The following is a 17607-nucleotide window of genomic DNA, read 5'->3' on the forward strand; positions in this document are numbered from 1 at the left end:
GAAACTTAAGAACTACAAGCCATCCAAGGAATGATGAGCATCACGAACCAAATCTTCGTACCTGAAAAATGTCCCCACAACGTGGGTGAGTAACATAAAGCTACTCGTAGGAGATGAGCATGCATCAACCTAACTTTTTACAATTATATCACCTTAAGGTGAAACATGTTAAAGGGGTTCATGCCACCTAACGTCTATGTCAAAGTGTGACCCAGGGAGCATCCTAAGCTACCTAAGATCATTTTTAGCACAAATCACATCATTCCTGCAATTCAAGTAACATGGAAGCATGTTATACAAAGCAACAAGATGTAGATTCTCAAGGTCATTAACTTGAAATCTAAAATGCTAAAACAACTATAGTGGATCATGCCACCTAAAGTCTATGTTCCAAATGAATCTATAGGATCATTCTAAAGTCACATTTGAACAACAAGGCATAAATCACAATATCAATGCAATTAACCAACATAAAAGCATGCTACACAAGTATCAAGATATAGATTCTCAAGGTTACCATCTTGAGATCTAAAATGCAATAACAACTAAATATAACAATTTAGTACAATTAGAATTTCTAATGCCACACATCAAAATATAGATTCTTTAAGTTATCAACTTGAAATTTAAAAGTGTGACAACAATTAAATATAACAATTTAGTATGGATGTACTTAACAATATCAAATCGCCAATAGCCAAACTCACAAGTCATAATTAAACATGATTGTCAACTTGGAATTGAATGCGAAATCAAATAGTGGAAGACTTGGACATCACGTCTTGGATTTCTGCTGAGAACTAAATGGTTATTCCGGACATTAACCCACTGGGAAGACCACTCTAGTGCACACTATCTCAATTGGGGAGAACTCATACCTCCCGCACTAGAGCCAAACTCTAGCCATGTCACTTGTAACAATGTCCCAAGACTCCAAAATAATCAAATAAGTTCACAACTTATACGTAATTTATATAATGCACGAAAACCACCTTCCATGCACAAGTAGGTTGAAACCACACAATCCATGCCTTAGAGTTTCAATTCTAAAATGACATATATGTTACTCAAGAATTGACTCTAGAGGGGGGGTGAATAGAGTCAATGGCCAATTTTCGTAATTTATAGAAATACAATTTCTAATTAACAATATAACCTATTGTGCAATAATCAACATATGAAATCAAGATATGAAAGTAAACAATTTATAGCACAATTATAAAAGAGATAAGGGAAGAGAAATTGCAAACTATATAACACGGCGATTTTTGCGAGGTTCGGAAAACTCCTACTCCTCGGCTCAAGATCTCTCTTGAGACTTCCCAATCCAATATAGCTTCTCTTTACGGGTGGAGAGCAAACCTTGATTGGAAGTAACTCCTTGCTAAGAGAAAACCTCTCTTAGTCTTCCTTTGGGTCACACCAACCCTTACAATATCCTTGCTAAGAGACCACCTCTCTTAGTTTTACATAGGCCACACCAGCCCTTACAATTTCTTTGCTAAGGGAAACTCTTCCTCTTAGTCTTACAGCAGATTTGTAGATAGAATTTGTAGTACAAGAAATCCTCTCAAGAACTGATACAAATCAAACCTCACAATAGAGTATATATGAAGTCAAGTGAAGCTCAAACTCTAAGTATGAAATGTATGAGAGATGATGAGAAAAAAATGCAGAACAAAAGCTCTGTATAATGGTAGAGCAAAAAGCTCTCTTGGATGCACTTGAATGAATATTCTTGAATGCTCTCTCAAGTAGTATAATAGAGCAGAAACTCTATGAAGATTAAAACAAGAGCAAAAGCCCTTTTGATCTTTTACTAGAATCTCTCAAAAATAGAATAAGCGTGAAATGAGAGAGAAGAAGAGAAGATGAGAACAAAAGCTCTCTTGCAATGTAATGTCTCTCAAAATGGTAGGTGCATTCAGCATGCTAGCCCTCTATATTTATAGAATTTTGAGACTCAATATAGCTGTTACAGGTTGTTGGGATCAATTAATGAAAATATTTCCGTTGCAGTTCAAAACCCCAGAAGGAGCCTGCTCTGTAAACAAGAGAGCCTGCTCTTTGTTCATTTTCTTTAGAAAGAGCCTGCTCTTGTAAAAATGTGAGCCTGCTCTTTGTTCATTTTCATTAGAAAGAGCCTACTCTTGTAAAAACTTGAGCCTGCTCTTTATTTTGAAGATGCATTTTTCGTAGCTTACTTAGAACAAAAAAGAGCCCTCTCTTTCTTTTAATTGAGCCTTCTCTTTTTAATTGAGCCCTCTCAAATACTGAAGTTGTGGAAAAGAGCCTTCTCTTTCTTTTAATTGAGCCCTCTCTTTTCTTTGAGCCTTCTCTAATTTTTCATTTAAAAGCCTACTGGAATTGAAAGAGCCTTCTCTTTTATTTCATGGAGCCTTCTCCATCTCATTGAGCCTTCTCTAATTTTTCATGGAGCCTTCTCTATTCTTTGAGCCTTCTCTAATTCCCATTGAGCCTTCTCTAAATTTCATTGAGCAGGCTCTATTAGCCTTGAGAGAGCTGGCTCTATTTCTTATAGAGGTGGCTCTTGCTTCATGAAGGCTGCTGCTAAATTAGATTGGACAAAAAAAGTGTATGGCTTCAAATGGACATAACTCAGTCCATGAAACTCCAAATGAGGTGAAATTTGAGTCTGAATTTATTGCCTTGAAGTCAGCTTTCTAATTCCACTAGACTTGCTCAAAAATTCTAAACACATAAATGGTTATGGCCATTTTAGTGAAACCTAGTCAGAATTTTTGCAAAGCAGAATCAGTCATCTTGTGATGGTTATATCTCTCTCAATTCAAATCCTTTTTAGGTGAAATTTAAGTCTAAACTCAAGAGCTCGAAGTCAGCTTTCTAATTCCACTGGCCTTATGTAAAAATTCCAACTACACAAATAGTTATAGCATTTTGAGTGCAAGCTGGTCTGGAAATTTTCTAGGCTGAAAATTGCTTCTTTTGAGATATTCATTTTTCTAGCACCTAGGACTTTGATGAATGATTCAATTTAGTTCAAGGCCTGTTTCTAGGAGTCTAGGGACATATGAAGAAGTTAAATTTCAAGTGCATTGTGTCCTAGAGTCATTTACCAAATTATGGCAATAAAGGCTTTAAAGATGAAATATAAAATTCAATGCCTTTTCCTTTTCTTTATAGAGACCAAAATAAGTATTATGATTAATGTGCATGGTCCTAGCATTTATAGCTTAAGTTGAGTTCTTTCAAAGCTTATGTAAGCTTGAACTAACTCATTCTTAGCAAAGACTTCATATGTTAAATATATGTGTATTGAAGTTCAAAGTCTATTGCTAATGATGTAGGAGCATATGATGTATGATATGCATGGTCATATAGAGATGAGCTTCAAGTGAATTCAAGAATACTTTGACATTAAATCTTAAGCTCTCACCATCTTATCTACCCCTTTTCTTCATTTTTGACCATGATCGTTTAGGCTTGATGAAGACTTGTTTTCTTTCTTTGAAATGCTTTGTGTGATCTTTGAAGTCCGAACTTTTCTTCAATTTCTTGCAACTTTGAGGCTTCCTTGAATCCATAGCTTGAGTATTTATAATGCTTGGAATGGATCTTCTAGCTCAACATTGAGGATTGAATATTGATCAACTATATATCACTCAATGAAAACATTAGTACTTAAACATCATTAATGGTTTATAATCATCAAAACATAAGATTGACCTTTAGATAAAATCCTTAGGCCAACAATATATAATGTCAATTACAAAGTGTGTAATTTATTACACATGGCATCAACATATTCCATAAAGAAAACATATTCTCATGAATATAAATATAACAACAATGTTGTCCAATGCTCAAAACACAACAAAGTGAATACATAACAAGTTCAAGTCCATGATTTGAATATAGAAACAACTTCTAAAATACCAATAGATCTATGGAGCCATTAGATAGAATTTAATTAAACAAAATAATTAAATTCTCTAGATTTCAAATCAAATTCAAATAACCTCTAATTAATATATGTTAAACCATATAGCATGCTCATTACATATATTAAATCAAAGTGCAAAATGAGCACGATACCATCACATAGAATTTAATTAATTTAAATTAATCAAATCTCTAGATTTCAAAATTTATTCAAATGATTCCAAATTAATATATATCAAGTACCAAATCATGGTCATACCATATCTCAAGTCTAAAATGGAATACAAGTAAAATACAATTTACTAGAATTTAAATCAAATTAAATCCATTTAATCTCTAGCTTTGAAAACTCATCTAAATCATAATATATATCAAAGATCAACTCATGGCCATGCTATTTACCAAGTCTAAAATGAGTTATATGCAAGATATGAGAAATCACTAATTTCTCAAATTAACAAAAGACATGCATACAACTTATATAAGCATCAATAGCATGTAAGAAACAAAAATATAACCCTATAACATCCCCTACCTCACTAGAGAAGTGTCTCTCTAGAATCCAAGGCAAATCAACACAAAATGGTAAACCCTTCACGGGTTATGAAGAGGAAGATGAGGGGAACAAAAAGTATTCCCAAGTTCAAGCTTGGAAATCAATGGAAAGCTCTCAAAAATCAAGGTCAAGACCTAAGGCTTCAAGCTCCATCCATGGAGGCTAGGGTTTTTGGTGAGGAAGGAATGAAAAAATGTGAAAATATGTGAATGGAGGAAATAGAAATCCTCCACTCACTATGTGCTCTTACACCATGGTCAACACACACTAGTTTGGTCAATTACTCAAAAACCCTTCTTTAAAACCATAATCCCAAAATGGCCCAAAAGTAATTTGCAAGACTAAATTGTGAGCCTACACTTGTCACCAATCCATGGCTCCTTCCTAGGCTTAATCCCACACCTACACTTGTCAACCATTCAAGCCAACAAGTGTATCAATCCTAGGCCAACAAGTGGGTGAATCCTCACCCTCCAAATGTCATCATCCAAGGCATCAAAGTGTTTCCACACCAATGTCAACAAATGGACTAATGAGAGTGTGACACTTGTCACACTTTTCGGAAATTGCAAAAAGGTCCTTTTTGAAAATACCTTCCAAATTAAATTGCAAAATGGTCCCCAAGATGAAAAATAATTACTTTACAATATTTATACAAAAACCCCAAAAGTTAGGAAAATTACAAAAAGGTTATGCATCTATACCCTTTACAAGAAAAATAAACACTTAGCATACTTTCTACAAAAGTGAAAATACACATAGCATGGAATTTAAATATCGTGGATGCATGCAAAACCGAAATCAAATCCGAACTCGAAAAGTAAGGTTATGCCAACAAAGTGACAACCGAGAAGAAGACGAAAGTAAATAGTGTAACAAAAGTGAAAATGTGAAAATGACTCGGTCCTCAAAAGAAGTCATCAATCCAAGGAAAAGAGTCTCAGAAACCATTCCCGAGTACTCAAGATGACACTAAGTGACGAGAAACCGAACTCAGAAAGGAAAAGATCAACGGAAAAAAATATATATATTCGTGAAAATCTGATAAAAGGAGAAGAATGAAAATGACCGGGTCATTACACATCCTTTGTAGGAATACCAGTCTGCTGCTCTCTAAGAATCTTGATCTCAGTTGTAGCTCACTTATTTCATTCCCCAAAGAGTGAACTCTATCCAGAATAGCATGATCACTCTTGTAATACCACTAATTTCTAGAGATTTATTTAAATTGTTTTAATTGCATTTTTATTTAATTCTGTGACTATTTATTTAATTGCTTTTAGTTATTCTATTTTTGTTTAATTTAAATTTAATTATGTGGCTTTGTGTGATGTGTTTATTTAATTAAATTGCTTTTAAATGTTTAATTGTGTAGATTAAGAGTCAATTTGGTGTAATGGCAAAGGGAGGAAAGGGAAGGGAAGGTGATGGAGGGAGATTAAAAATTTGTGTTTGGCAAAAATTGTTGGAAGAAAAGGGAAGGGTTTGGAGGGTTAACACAAGCCTTCAACAGTAAATTTTTTAACCTCCCAAAAATGGAAGGAAATGAAAAGAAAGGGAAGGAGAGGCCTGGTGTGTGATTTCAGATACCAATTTTGCCATTGATTATATGTGAATTTAGTTTGCAAAACAAAAATTACAGACCTTGATTAGTTGATTTAGCAGTTGCAGAGAGAGAGGGGGGCAAGCTTGAAAGTTGAGAGAAAGAGGGCCAGCGGCTGAAGCTTGCGAACGGTGAACCCGAATTGGAACAGCGGGCGATGGAAACTGATATGGGTTTTGATTTTTTGAACAATCTGATATGGGTTTTGATTTTTTGAACAATCTGAAATTGGGTTTTATTTTTTTGAACAATCTGAAATGATGCCGATATGGGTTTTGAAGTTTTGATTCTTGTAGACAAATATATAAACTGAAATATATGGGTTTTGAACTTCTGATTCTTGTAGTAGTTTGCAGTTGCAAAGAGAGAGATAGAAGTTCGGCGTTGAGAACGAGAATAGAGAGATGGAGTTGAGAACGAGAATAGAGAACGAGAATAGAGGCTGAAATGATTTGCCCTAGAGACCGTAGAGGCTGAAATTTTTTTTTACTTTTCTTGTGGGCCTAGAGACAATATATATATATAGAAAGGTATAATAATCAATTTATTAAAATAATTCCCTTTCTTTTCTTTTCCCAAACGTGATTATTGTCCTTCCTTTGTTTTTTTCTTCATTAATCAACCAAACACATTACCAAATTAAAATTATCCTTCCCTTCTCTTTCCTTCCCTTTTCCTCATAACTAAAGTTATACTTCCCCTTCAAACCCACCCTACCAAACATAGCCTAAATGTTTAGTATATTAATACGTGTGCATGTTTTTCTCAATTTGGTAACCTCTAGCAGTTGGAAATAGGAGTCCTATTTGCAATTAAAACTTCCACCTGACACGTTTCCTTGGTGCCAAGTGTCCCATGATTTTGTAACCCTCTTCGTGTGTATGAATCTTTCCTCCTATGGAATTATGAGTGTGTAAGTATATATATACATACACACTACGGTATATGCACATTCTCCACCATTTTAGCTAACCATCCACGATTTAACTTTAAGAAGTTTCCTAAAATTTAATATACTTCTTATAACTCTTCAATGAATCTGGACACAGGTCTTCCATTCTTACCTTAACAATTATATGACCTTAGGAAAGTAAGAGATATTGTAAGGATGAGAAGGTACCTTCCTCAGTAATCGAGTCAACTCTTTTGAGCTTGGAGTATGAAAAAGATTTTGTAGCAATTATATGCCATGTGGCATTATCCAAATGGCTTCCTTTGTCACGTGAAATTGCTTATAGGATATTAAGGCTTTCCTTTCCAATCCTTAAGAAACCAATATGATATGGCAAGTCATATTGAACTCGCCACGTGTTATTTTTTTATTGATTTTACACCATCTTTTTCCTCTGATTTAATTTATATATTCCATATGTAAGAACCTGAGTGATTCGAAGGTTTATGAGTTGAATTACCAAGTAAGGTCCATTCAGAACCTGAGTGATTCGAAGGTTTATGAGTTGAATTACCAAGTAAGGTCACATGAATGGTAACATCTAGGGATGCACACGGTTTAATTTTTTGCTGTTTCGATCGAAACCGATCGGAATCGTTCACAACAGTTCTTTAAAAATAGAATCAGAATCGGAATCGAAACCAGAACCTTATAAGTATGGAATCCCCAGAACCTTATAAGTATGGAATCCAACCGAAACCGAACCGTGCCTGTTCCCAACTATATACTTTTCTCCTGTTGTATATATATATATAGAGAGAGAAAGTTGTTAATCTGTAGCCATGGAGAGTAGTAACAAGCAGGCTTCGGCTCTGTAACTTGAGAGACTCCTACAATAAATCTGCCATCGCCGTCGTCGTCTGCCATCGTCGTTGCCCTAATCGTCGTTGTCCTCATCGGCTACGTTGCCGACTTCGGTCACCTCTTCGGCGACTCCTACAATAAATCCCCAAAAACCCGCTCCATCACCAACTTCGTCGTCGCCAGTAAAATGCTTCAGGGCCCCTGTCGTGCCTTTCTTGCCGACCTTTCCATTGGCAACCAAAGCAAAACCCGAAACACAGCCGCCAATGCCTTATTTTCCTTTTTCATAGGTTAGGTTTAGGTTAACTTTCCTTTGCCATGGTTTACAAATTTACTAAAGTCAAACACAGCTTTACAAAACAAAAGGACAAGATGAGTCAGATGACCACGTGGTGAGTGACTGATTGTCGGAAGTGGTGTAACCATGTGGTAACCAAGTTATGTATGTCAGTAATTAATATTATATATAATTAAATATATATATATATATACACGGTTCCGATTTTCAACGATTCCCATAAGTCTCACGGTCCCAAATTTTTGAAACCGGAATCATGAGATTCGAAACTAAAGCCCACGATTTGGTTTAGTTCCACAATTCCACGATTTTTTTATGCAACCCGAGTAACATCCTAGTGCAATCTTCTCTTCCAAGTTTGTTGGAATAGTGATATGGTGTGGCAAGTTCCATGGAACTCACCACATCTTCCTTCCAAATTCTTGATTATTACCCAATTCGTGAGTCCACGTGGCAATGTCGGAGTGGTGTGGTCTTTTTGTCATGTAGGATTGTATGTATGATAGCGTCCCAATATAACTTCCTTTTCAAATTATTAGGCAATATTCCAACGTGGCAAGTTCCTTTCTACTTGCCTAAATTAATGGTATCAACACAATTAACTTATAAATAAAATAGAGAAAACTATATGCTCCAATTTATTTGGACTTCTAAAATCTAAACTTTATCCAGTTTACAGAAACTGGACAGCCATGACAATAAACTAAAATTTGCAATGATTTCCAAATTTTAGTCCAAACTGTTGGGATGCTGTTCAAGACATTACTTCAAGTAACAAGTGTCATGATAATTTCCAACTTATGGCCGTCATGTCATGTAACAATTTTTTCTCCTTGTCGTGACAAGCTATGAAGTACTGACACGTGACAACGGACGGTCATACCGGTATCGGACATGAGTGTCCGAGGTCTCAATACGTGTCGGACACCTCTGTAGAGGTGTCCTATTTTTTTATTATTTTTTTCATGCCGGACACGGCAAAGGACACGCCGGCGACACGTGCATAGGACACAGCGTTCAAATTTTTTGTAATAAAAAAAGAAGAAAAAAGAAGAAAAGAGAGAGAGATGAAGAGATATATACATATATATGATTGTGTGTATGCATAGAAAAACAGATTGAGGGAGGGAGAGAGATGGAGGAGATGAGAAGGTCTGTTTCAAGAGAAGAGAGAACTTGCATTTTCAGACTTTTGGCCGACGAAAAGCTTCGAAAATAGTTTGCGATTTGGAATTGATCTAATAGCGTCTTCGTTGCCTCAGATCTAATAGCATCTGCCGTCTTGTGAGGCCGCCGGCTGAGCCTTCGGATCTAACAGCGTCTTCGTCGCCTCATTCTAATTTCCGGATGATTCCTATTTGGAAGCAATTACTCTAGAGTTTTCCTAGTAGCTGTCCTGTTGGGCTGGGCCTTGCTCCTAACACTTGTATTGTTGCTAACCTGTTAGTCGTTGTCCAAACTTCTTGGGCTGGAGCCGCTGGACCTTTGATCATGGCAAGGCCATTGTAATTTTTTGTAACTTCTTTATTTATACAACATTCAACTTTCAAAAAATAAAATAAAATAAAATTATAAGAAAGAGAGAAGTGATACCTCTTTTTTTTTTTTGTTTATATTTTTAAGATATTTGGGCCTATATTTTTCAAGAGAATAATGGGCTTAAAAGTTTATGTTTATTAAAAATAAATTAAAAATTGAGTATAAATAAATAAATATATATATATATATATATATAATTATTTTATTGCCGCATCCTTGCCGTGTCCGTGTCCTGTTTTTTTGAAATTTGCCGTATCGCCGTATCCGTGTCCGTGCTTCATAGGTGACAAGTAACTTCTACAATATTATTTTTTTGTGTTTTTATTTTTTTTTTTTCTTTGTCATGACAAGTAACTTTTACAATATTTGTAAAAAGGCTTAAACCCTGGACATTTCATCTTAAAAGGAGATGAGATGTTATTAGTTGTTTAAAAAAGCCAATATAATGTAAATCCTTTATTTTTTTTCATCCAAACATCTATTTTTTTTTTTGAAATAATGTTTTAGAATAAATCATACCACAACAAAATCATTATTTCTGATTCCTATGAAATAAAAAACGCAAAACAAAAACAATTGTTAAACTAAAACTCAAAACAAAAACAGTTGCCAAACAAGCCCCTTATGATTCCATTTTGGCTTTGTTTTTTCAATGAATCTGATTCAATCTTATTTTAATGATTAAATTTTATATCTCTTCTTTTGTTAAAAAAAAGTTTTTATAGATTGCCAAAATTGACTGTCTTTAGTATTCCTTGTTTTTTAAAATTAAATAAAAAATTAAATTGCTTGTATAGATATACTGCAAATCAGAATTCCACATTCAAGAATTCATCTCAGTTTCCTCAGCAAATTGACATCCTTTTACTGTTGCAAAATTCTCAATTTAACTTCCACTTCATCAACAATTCTCGGAGATGAAGGTTCCTTTTTGAATATTTTTACACCCTTTCAAGATCTGCATCAAGTGAATACAAAAGCAAAAGAATGTTCATTGGTAGGAAATAGATGGCAGACCATGTTTATTTAGGGGTGGAACAATAAAATAAACATTCAGGATCTTCAAACAAGCACAACAATAATAATCTGCAATAGCAATTATCGAAATTAAACCGGAACAGCAGGCCTGAGAGAAACCAGAGCTTTCTTGATTCTCATCACTGCAGCCTGTAGGGTGGACAGAGATGCCGCATAGGATATGCGGATGCACGTGTCATCCCCAAATGCATCCCCCGGGACAATAGCAACCTGTCAGAAAACCACCATTACGAAAAAGATCTCAGAGAAGCTTCAAATGGCGTCTTTTGAACCAGATAACAAAACAATTTGTAGTCAAAATCGAAAATTCAGCTCTTCCCATGAGTCTCTAATGATCAATCTCATAACTAATCCTATCCTTGTAAGCTAAAAACATGCGGCGATGGTTAGCTTTCGCCTAGGTGATCTATCACATTGTTCCGGTTTCAATTTGTTATCTCTTTCTAATTCTTTTCATTTAATAATAATTATGGAACAGCATTCAAGAAAGCTTACCTGAGCCTTATCCAGCAAATACCGGCAGAGGGACTCCGAATTGTTGATCATACCAAAGTCTTGGGCCTCCGCTCCGTAGTAAGAGCTTAAATCAAGGAAGAGATAGAAAGCTCCCTGCAAATAAAAGCAAATGAATCAAACAGTCAAGCTGGAAATAGCATGGGGCCAGAAGAAAGCTAGCATAACGAAGCTAGTACCTGGTTCCATTGCCAAAATAAAAAAATAATAATAATAAATAAACAAATAAAGTTGGTACCTGGGGCTCTGATATTTTGACGCCTTCCAATTCTCTGAAACTTTTAACCAAATAATCTCGTCGTTCCTGAAATGCTTTTACCATTACAGAAACTGCTTCCCCACCAGCATAGCCCATTCCTAAAGCGGCAACAGCTGCTTTTTGAGATATGCTACTGGCACCTGAAGTAGACTGGAAGAATAGAGCAATGTAATTAAATTAGACTATGCTGTTAGGCATAGGACAAGAACATGGTGTGGTATGTCCCTCCATTATTCAAAAAATCGCATGATTAAGTAACCATTTGAATTGAGATCAAATGAGACTACCCCCCAATAGCTTTTCAATATATATATATATATATATTTACTATCATTATTTTTTTTCTTTTTCTTTTCTTTTTTGGCTAAAATAGATGAAGTAACAAAGCATAGCATTGTCCCACCACCTGGTGTCAGCACCTTAAATACGATTCTTATCAATTCTTCCAGCTTGAGAGTTTAAATTTTCATTGAAACCAAAATATAGTCGTTATCTTGAGCATGTCAATTCTGTCAATAAGCCGAATCTTTCATAATGATCCTTTAAATATCATTATCTTGTTGAACAGTATAGACATGAGTAATCAACAAAATTACAAATTAAAACCCTTTGATGGTTATCTTCAGTTTTTCCTTTGTGAATCCTTTTGCAGTGATGTGTTTTGTTAACTTATCATTTCTTTGCACAATAGTGTTTTCTAATGTCACGAACAGTATAGTTATCTACTTTATGAAATAATATACATGCTTCAACAGATGTTCTTGTCTATGAACTCATCCAATTTCAAAAAAGCTAATTTTGAAACAATATAAAAAATCCATGACGTTGAGATAAATCTCCACTCAAGACTCTTCCAAAATGCTACTACACATTAACAAGGTGTAAACCAAATTAAGAAGGTTCATAAATTATAATTTCCACAAGACTACTTGTGTGGACCAGCGGAGCACGGAAAACAAGCTTCTAAGATGAAGTGAATTATTTTGCTCCACCTTTGACACAGATGCATGATGACTGAATTAATAAGTGCTACGTCATAAGGATAGGTCAAAAAAATTCAAGCCACACTGCCATATTCTGACAATTTAATTGATTAGAATCTCAATTGAATGGACCTTAATAGGCATAAAAATGAGACAATCTTATTCACCATAATGAGCCATAATCTTTGGAAGGTCAGAAGACTTGAAACATATATGACGAAAAAGGATGAAACAATCCTATTATTAGTTATCATACCAGATAAACCACAAGCAAGCGTTAGAATCTTGGTTGACCATATGTTACATGTTAATGACAATAACAGATATAGCACAAGCATCTGTTAGAATCTTGGTTGACCATATGTTTCTCGTTAATGACCATATCAGATATAGAATACGCATGTCATAGAATCTTGGTTGACCATATGTTACATGTTAATAACAATATTAGATAGTGCACAAGCATGTGTTAGAATCTTGGTTGAACGTATCTTACATTTTAATGACAATATTAGTAAAGGCTACACACAGAATCGAGGTAGGATTTTAAATGTAAAATACAAATATAATAATTATAATAAGAATGCGGTGGGTAAAGATATGACATACCTGACTTTGAATCTTCCCACATGCCGCAACAAAGTGTTTGGGACCTGCAATATATCCAAGTCTCCAACCAGTCATTGCAAAGGCCTACAAATGTCACACACCCAGTGAGTTGACCTTTGGGATGTATTATCCATATATGAAGATTATACATTAAAAAGAAATTTATAAAGAAAACATTGAAAATAAAAATAAAAAATAAAAATAAATAAAAAATAAAAAATTGATGTGCTATAAGGCTAGGACAAATATCTGAATGCAAAGTATCTAGAAGTACCTTAGAAAATCCATTGACTGTCAAAGTCCTCTCCCACATGCCAGGCAAAGATGCAAAGCTTGTGTGAGTTGCTGGTGCGTAAATAATGTGTTCATATATCTCATCAGATAGCACCTGACCCAACAGCCAGAGAATTCAGGAGTTAAATGTTAGCTAGATGAAAATGTTAAGTGATAGTAACAATAGTTGCAGGTTTTATGATATTACCAAGAGCCTAGGATGCCTTGCTACGATCTGAGCAATCTCTTCAAGCAGTTTCTTGGGGTAAACAGATCCCGTTGGGTTGGATGGAGAACAAAGAATCAGCATTCTTGATTTTTCACTGATTTTGGATTCAAGGGTCTTTGGATCTAACAGAAAATTTTCAGAGATGCTGGTTGGGAGAATCACAGGGGTTGCATCCGCCAGTCTTGCCATTTCTGGGTAACTCACCCAAAATGGAGCTGGAATTATCACCTGAAGAAATGATGATATGCAGTAAATGTCAAAAATGTGCATATAGGTAGAAACATGTCAAAGTCGGAAATCCTAATATATGTAACCAAGAATAAAACAAAAACCATTATCAATGTTAGCTCCATTTAACAAAGCATGTTGGGAGGGTAATACTGTGTATCTAACTTATAATGTTACTTACACAAACAAGCTGCTCTAAAACTCCACCCATGTTATCAGGCTTGCAAGTTGTAATTTTTTGCACCAAACAATCTCCCTCTATGTAGCCAAGAACATTGCTTCAATGTGTACCCACATGATCTTTTTTCTTTTTTGACAATTTATGTACCCACATGATCTTTCTTTTAACATATTCATTTAAAAAGGTAAACATTATCATAAAGGCATGCCCATTAAAACATTTTTTTTTCTGAGTTGGGAAGATGGAAGGCACTCATGGAAGAGTGACATCCAGTTAAAATTCAAGTGGATGAGTTACACCAGTAAACTGCACAAACCACCAGAGTGTATCTCCCAACTTCATCAATGTAGCAAGGTAAAAATTATAGTCAGAGCGGCCTTTTTCGACCACATTATACATACGGAAATCCCATATATTTATTTTTGTTATATTTCAAAATTCCAACCTATTGCTTATGTTAGTCTGCAACACTAATTATGGTTCTTTTAATCGAATCCCATGATCTAAAAGACCAAATAAAGTAACTCCTGGATTTGAACCATGGAGAAAAGTACATCAGACAATATGTGACTAAAGGTTCTTTATCCAATAGAGGTAGATTCTTGGAATGATACTTGTATAATATCAAGTCTTAACACTTTTTCATGACATAATACAGGAAATTGAAAGGGCACGGAAGAAAATTAACGACTTGTTTCATTATAAATCACTTGATTGAACCAACACAACGAATTATCTTGTGCAAATTAAAAGAGGACGGTTTTCCAATTTGATTTCAAAGATACAACAATTTTCTCACCATGACTCCAATGGTTAAAACTTTAGTACAAGTAATGAACAATTGAGTAGTTTTGACTCATAACTTGAAATTTCACTTTGTGAGAGATAAACACAGAGCAGAATGAGTGCACATTACACAGCAGATAATAGGACTGGAGGCAAAAGACATTTACTACAAACTTCACAAGAAATAGCCAAAATAGAGGTATTGATGAAGTTGTAAATCTAATGATAATTATGAAAGTATAAACTATTTCACCTCATCTCCTGGAGAACAAACTGCAATCAATGCTTGAAGAATACTTTGCTTTGCTCCATTACTCACCACAATTTGATCCGGTGTATAAAAGATTCCATTCTCCTCTGCCATCATAAAGTTTTTGTTAGAATCTCTCTCTGCAAAAGGCTTATGTATTAGCTTTGCTGGTGAGAAGTGCTCTACGGATAGAAAGTTAACTAACCCTTCAACTTATGGCAAATCACTGAGCGGAGTTCCAGGGTACCCGCATTTGGGGTGTACCTTGTGAAACCTTCACGTATTGCGTTTATACCAGCCTAGATTTTCAAATTTCACAAACATAGAAATAATTAATAATGATTGGTGGTACTGTGGTGCAATAACTTGGACACTTGTTGACTTTGAAACATAAATGCATCTAATTCAAAATTGGTTAAAAAATCACCTCGGCTATCACCATTGGGGTATCAAAATCAGGCTCTCCAGCTGCTAATCGAATAACAGGCACGCCGGCTTGTACAAGAGCGGTTGCTTGGTCAGTAATAGCCACTGTCTTTGAAGGCTTCACTGAATTTACTCTGGGACTCAATGTGATACCTACCTCCATTTGCTCAAAGCTGCCCTCTGCTTTCACAACTACACTTGTTCTGTATGGGTGCAGCTGTCTCGTAGTCCCCAAAGATCTAAGCAGACATATAGATGAAATCAGGAAATAAAATAAAAAATTTCCAAATCAGTGATAAAATAGAAAATATGATATTTAATATCCATAGCTCGGCAAGATTAACTACAATATATAAACTACAAGTCATGACGAACCATAGGTGAGCTACCAATTCCTAATCAGCAAAACAGTGAATATAGTGTAACCTGTTCAAATTTTAATAAATTCTTCTAACACAACCATTGGTATTCTAACTAATCCTATAAAGAAAATAAGGAATGTACAAAAAAGCGAACGCCGACTTTCTTTTTCTAAGAGCTGAATATAATAATGCAATGGTAACCCTACTTTTTCAGATTTTATTGATTATTTGCTTTTACATATAAAATCAATGGTTAACCAGACATTGTGCAACCTTCCAAAACCCCAAAACATAAATATTCCAAGTTGGGTATCTTGGAATCCTACTAAAAACGAATGAATTCTATTTTTATTATGACTAAACGATTCAGTTTGCAGTATAAATTGAAAAAAAAAATTTAATAAATCAAAATGGGAATTAATTCAAACAGTTGCAGAACGAAAAATAGTAAACATATAGACCCATATCTAACAAATCCTAAAAATTTTCCCAAATATGACTAACAGTCCAGTCAGTGGTATAATATGAAGAAATCATCATGTTTTGCAATCAATCAGTCGCAGAGAGGACAAAAATCAATAAACATATATATCCACATCTAACAAATCCCTAAAATTCAAGAAAGCAGACATTGTGCAAGCTTCCAAAACATATAAACTCCAAATTGGGTATCTTGGGATGCTATGAAAATGAATAAATTATTCAGACTCAACAATCAAGTTTTCTGTATAATATGAAGAAATCACCATGATCATTTGATTCAATCAATTGCAGAGAAAAGAATGATGAACAATATAGACCCAAATCAAACAAATTCTGGAAATTAAGAGACGAGAAGATGGAAGAGACCCGGAGCTTACTTGAGAGAGAAATTGCCAAATTGAGAGGAGAAAGACACTGATCTGAAGCTCCCTGAGTCCGGAAACGCCCCGAGAGATTGATCTGTGGAACAGAGACGGTCAGGTCTCGAGACAATGCTTGGTGAGCACTGTAGAGAACCTGCCATTGTAGAGAGTATGTTGGACACGTTTTGGAGTTCGGTTTTGAATTAATTCCACAAAAAAAAAACAAAATTTAAAGCAGGAAAGAGAGAGAGAGTGGTGGGGGTTGGTAGAGGGGGTTGTTGGGGGTTGTTGAAGCGTTGGAGGCTATGGTAGGAGGAAAGTCTGTTTACCTACGGGAAGGTGAAGGTAGTTGTTGCCTCTCTTTTTTCAAGTTTTAAAACAAATATTTTGAAAAATAAATTTGTATTTTTTTAATATAAAAAATATTTTTAAAGCAGCTGAGTTGTAGTGAATATATACAGAAGAATATTGTGCATGTGTTTAAAATATAAGGCACTTATTGGTATGTTGCAAATTTTTGATCCATTAATAATGTTCGATTAGGTAATTCTTTTTAAGCATTCAATCTAGGTAAACTATCAATACATGGACTTAGTGGGTGTAGATTACATGTTCGCGAAGTCAAAGTCTTGAAATTTCAATAATTGGATGAACCACTAAACTATTTTTATAAAATGTACTCTACTTTTTGTTTTGTACCACACAACAATCTATTTTATTATAATGACCCAAACTATATGTTATTATAGCATAAAAGTCTTAAAACATGAAATGAACTTACTAAAAGATCCTTGAACAAACTATATAATATTTTTTTAATAAATCAAAGTTTCATAGTAAATTAATATGGACTTGTAGACTTCTTTAGACAAAATCTTATATATAAATTAAATTTAACGAAACAGTATAGGCTCTGATACCAAAATTAAATTCAATCGAACCGGATAGA

General features: G+C 34.7%; 1 protein-coding gene across 1 annotated transcript; it reads right to left on the reverse strand.

Moving 5' to 3' along the window:
* Window positions 1–10538: 10538 nt before the first annotated feature.
* Window positions 10539–16930, reverse strand: LOC132267229 (bifunctional aspartate aminotransferase and glutamate/aspartate-prephenate aminotransferase). The gene is made up of 10 exons (XM_059768326.1): window positions 16674–16930; window positions 15453–15690; window positions 15231–15324; window positions 15029–15132; window positions 13560–13808; window positions 13353–13466; window positions 13079–13162; window positions 11466–11636; window positions 11210–11323; window positions 10539–10924 (listed from the first exon to the last, which is right to left on the reverse strand). The coding sequence occupies exons 1-10, from the start codon at window positions 16817–16819 to the stop codon at window positions 10784–10786; spliced, it is 1455 nt and encodes a 484-aa protein (XP_059624309.1). The 5' UTR covers window positions 16820–16930; the 3' UTR covers window positions 10539–10783.
* Between the last annotated feature and the right edge of the window lie 677 nt (window positions 16931–17607).

This window comes from Cornus florida, unplaced genomic scaffold (assembly GCF_030987335.1).
Source record: "Cornus florida cultivar Cherokee Brave unplaced genomic scaffold, ASM3098733v1 CherokeeBrave_3.0.0_Hap2_Chr07, whole genome shotgun sequence".
Taxonomy (NCBI): Eukaryota; Viridiplantae; Streptophyta; class Magnoliopsida; order Cornales; family Cornaceae; genus Cornus; species Cornus florida.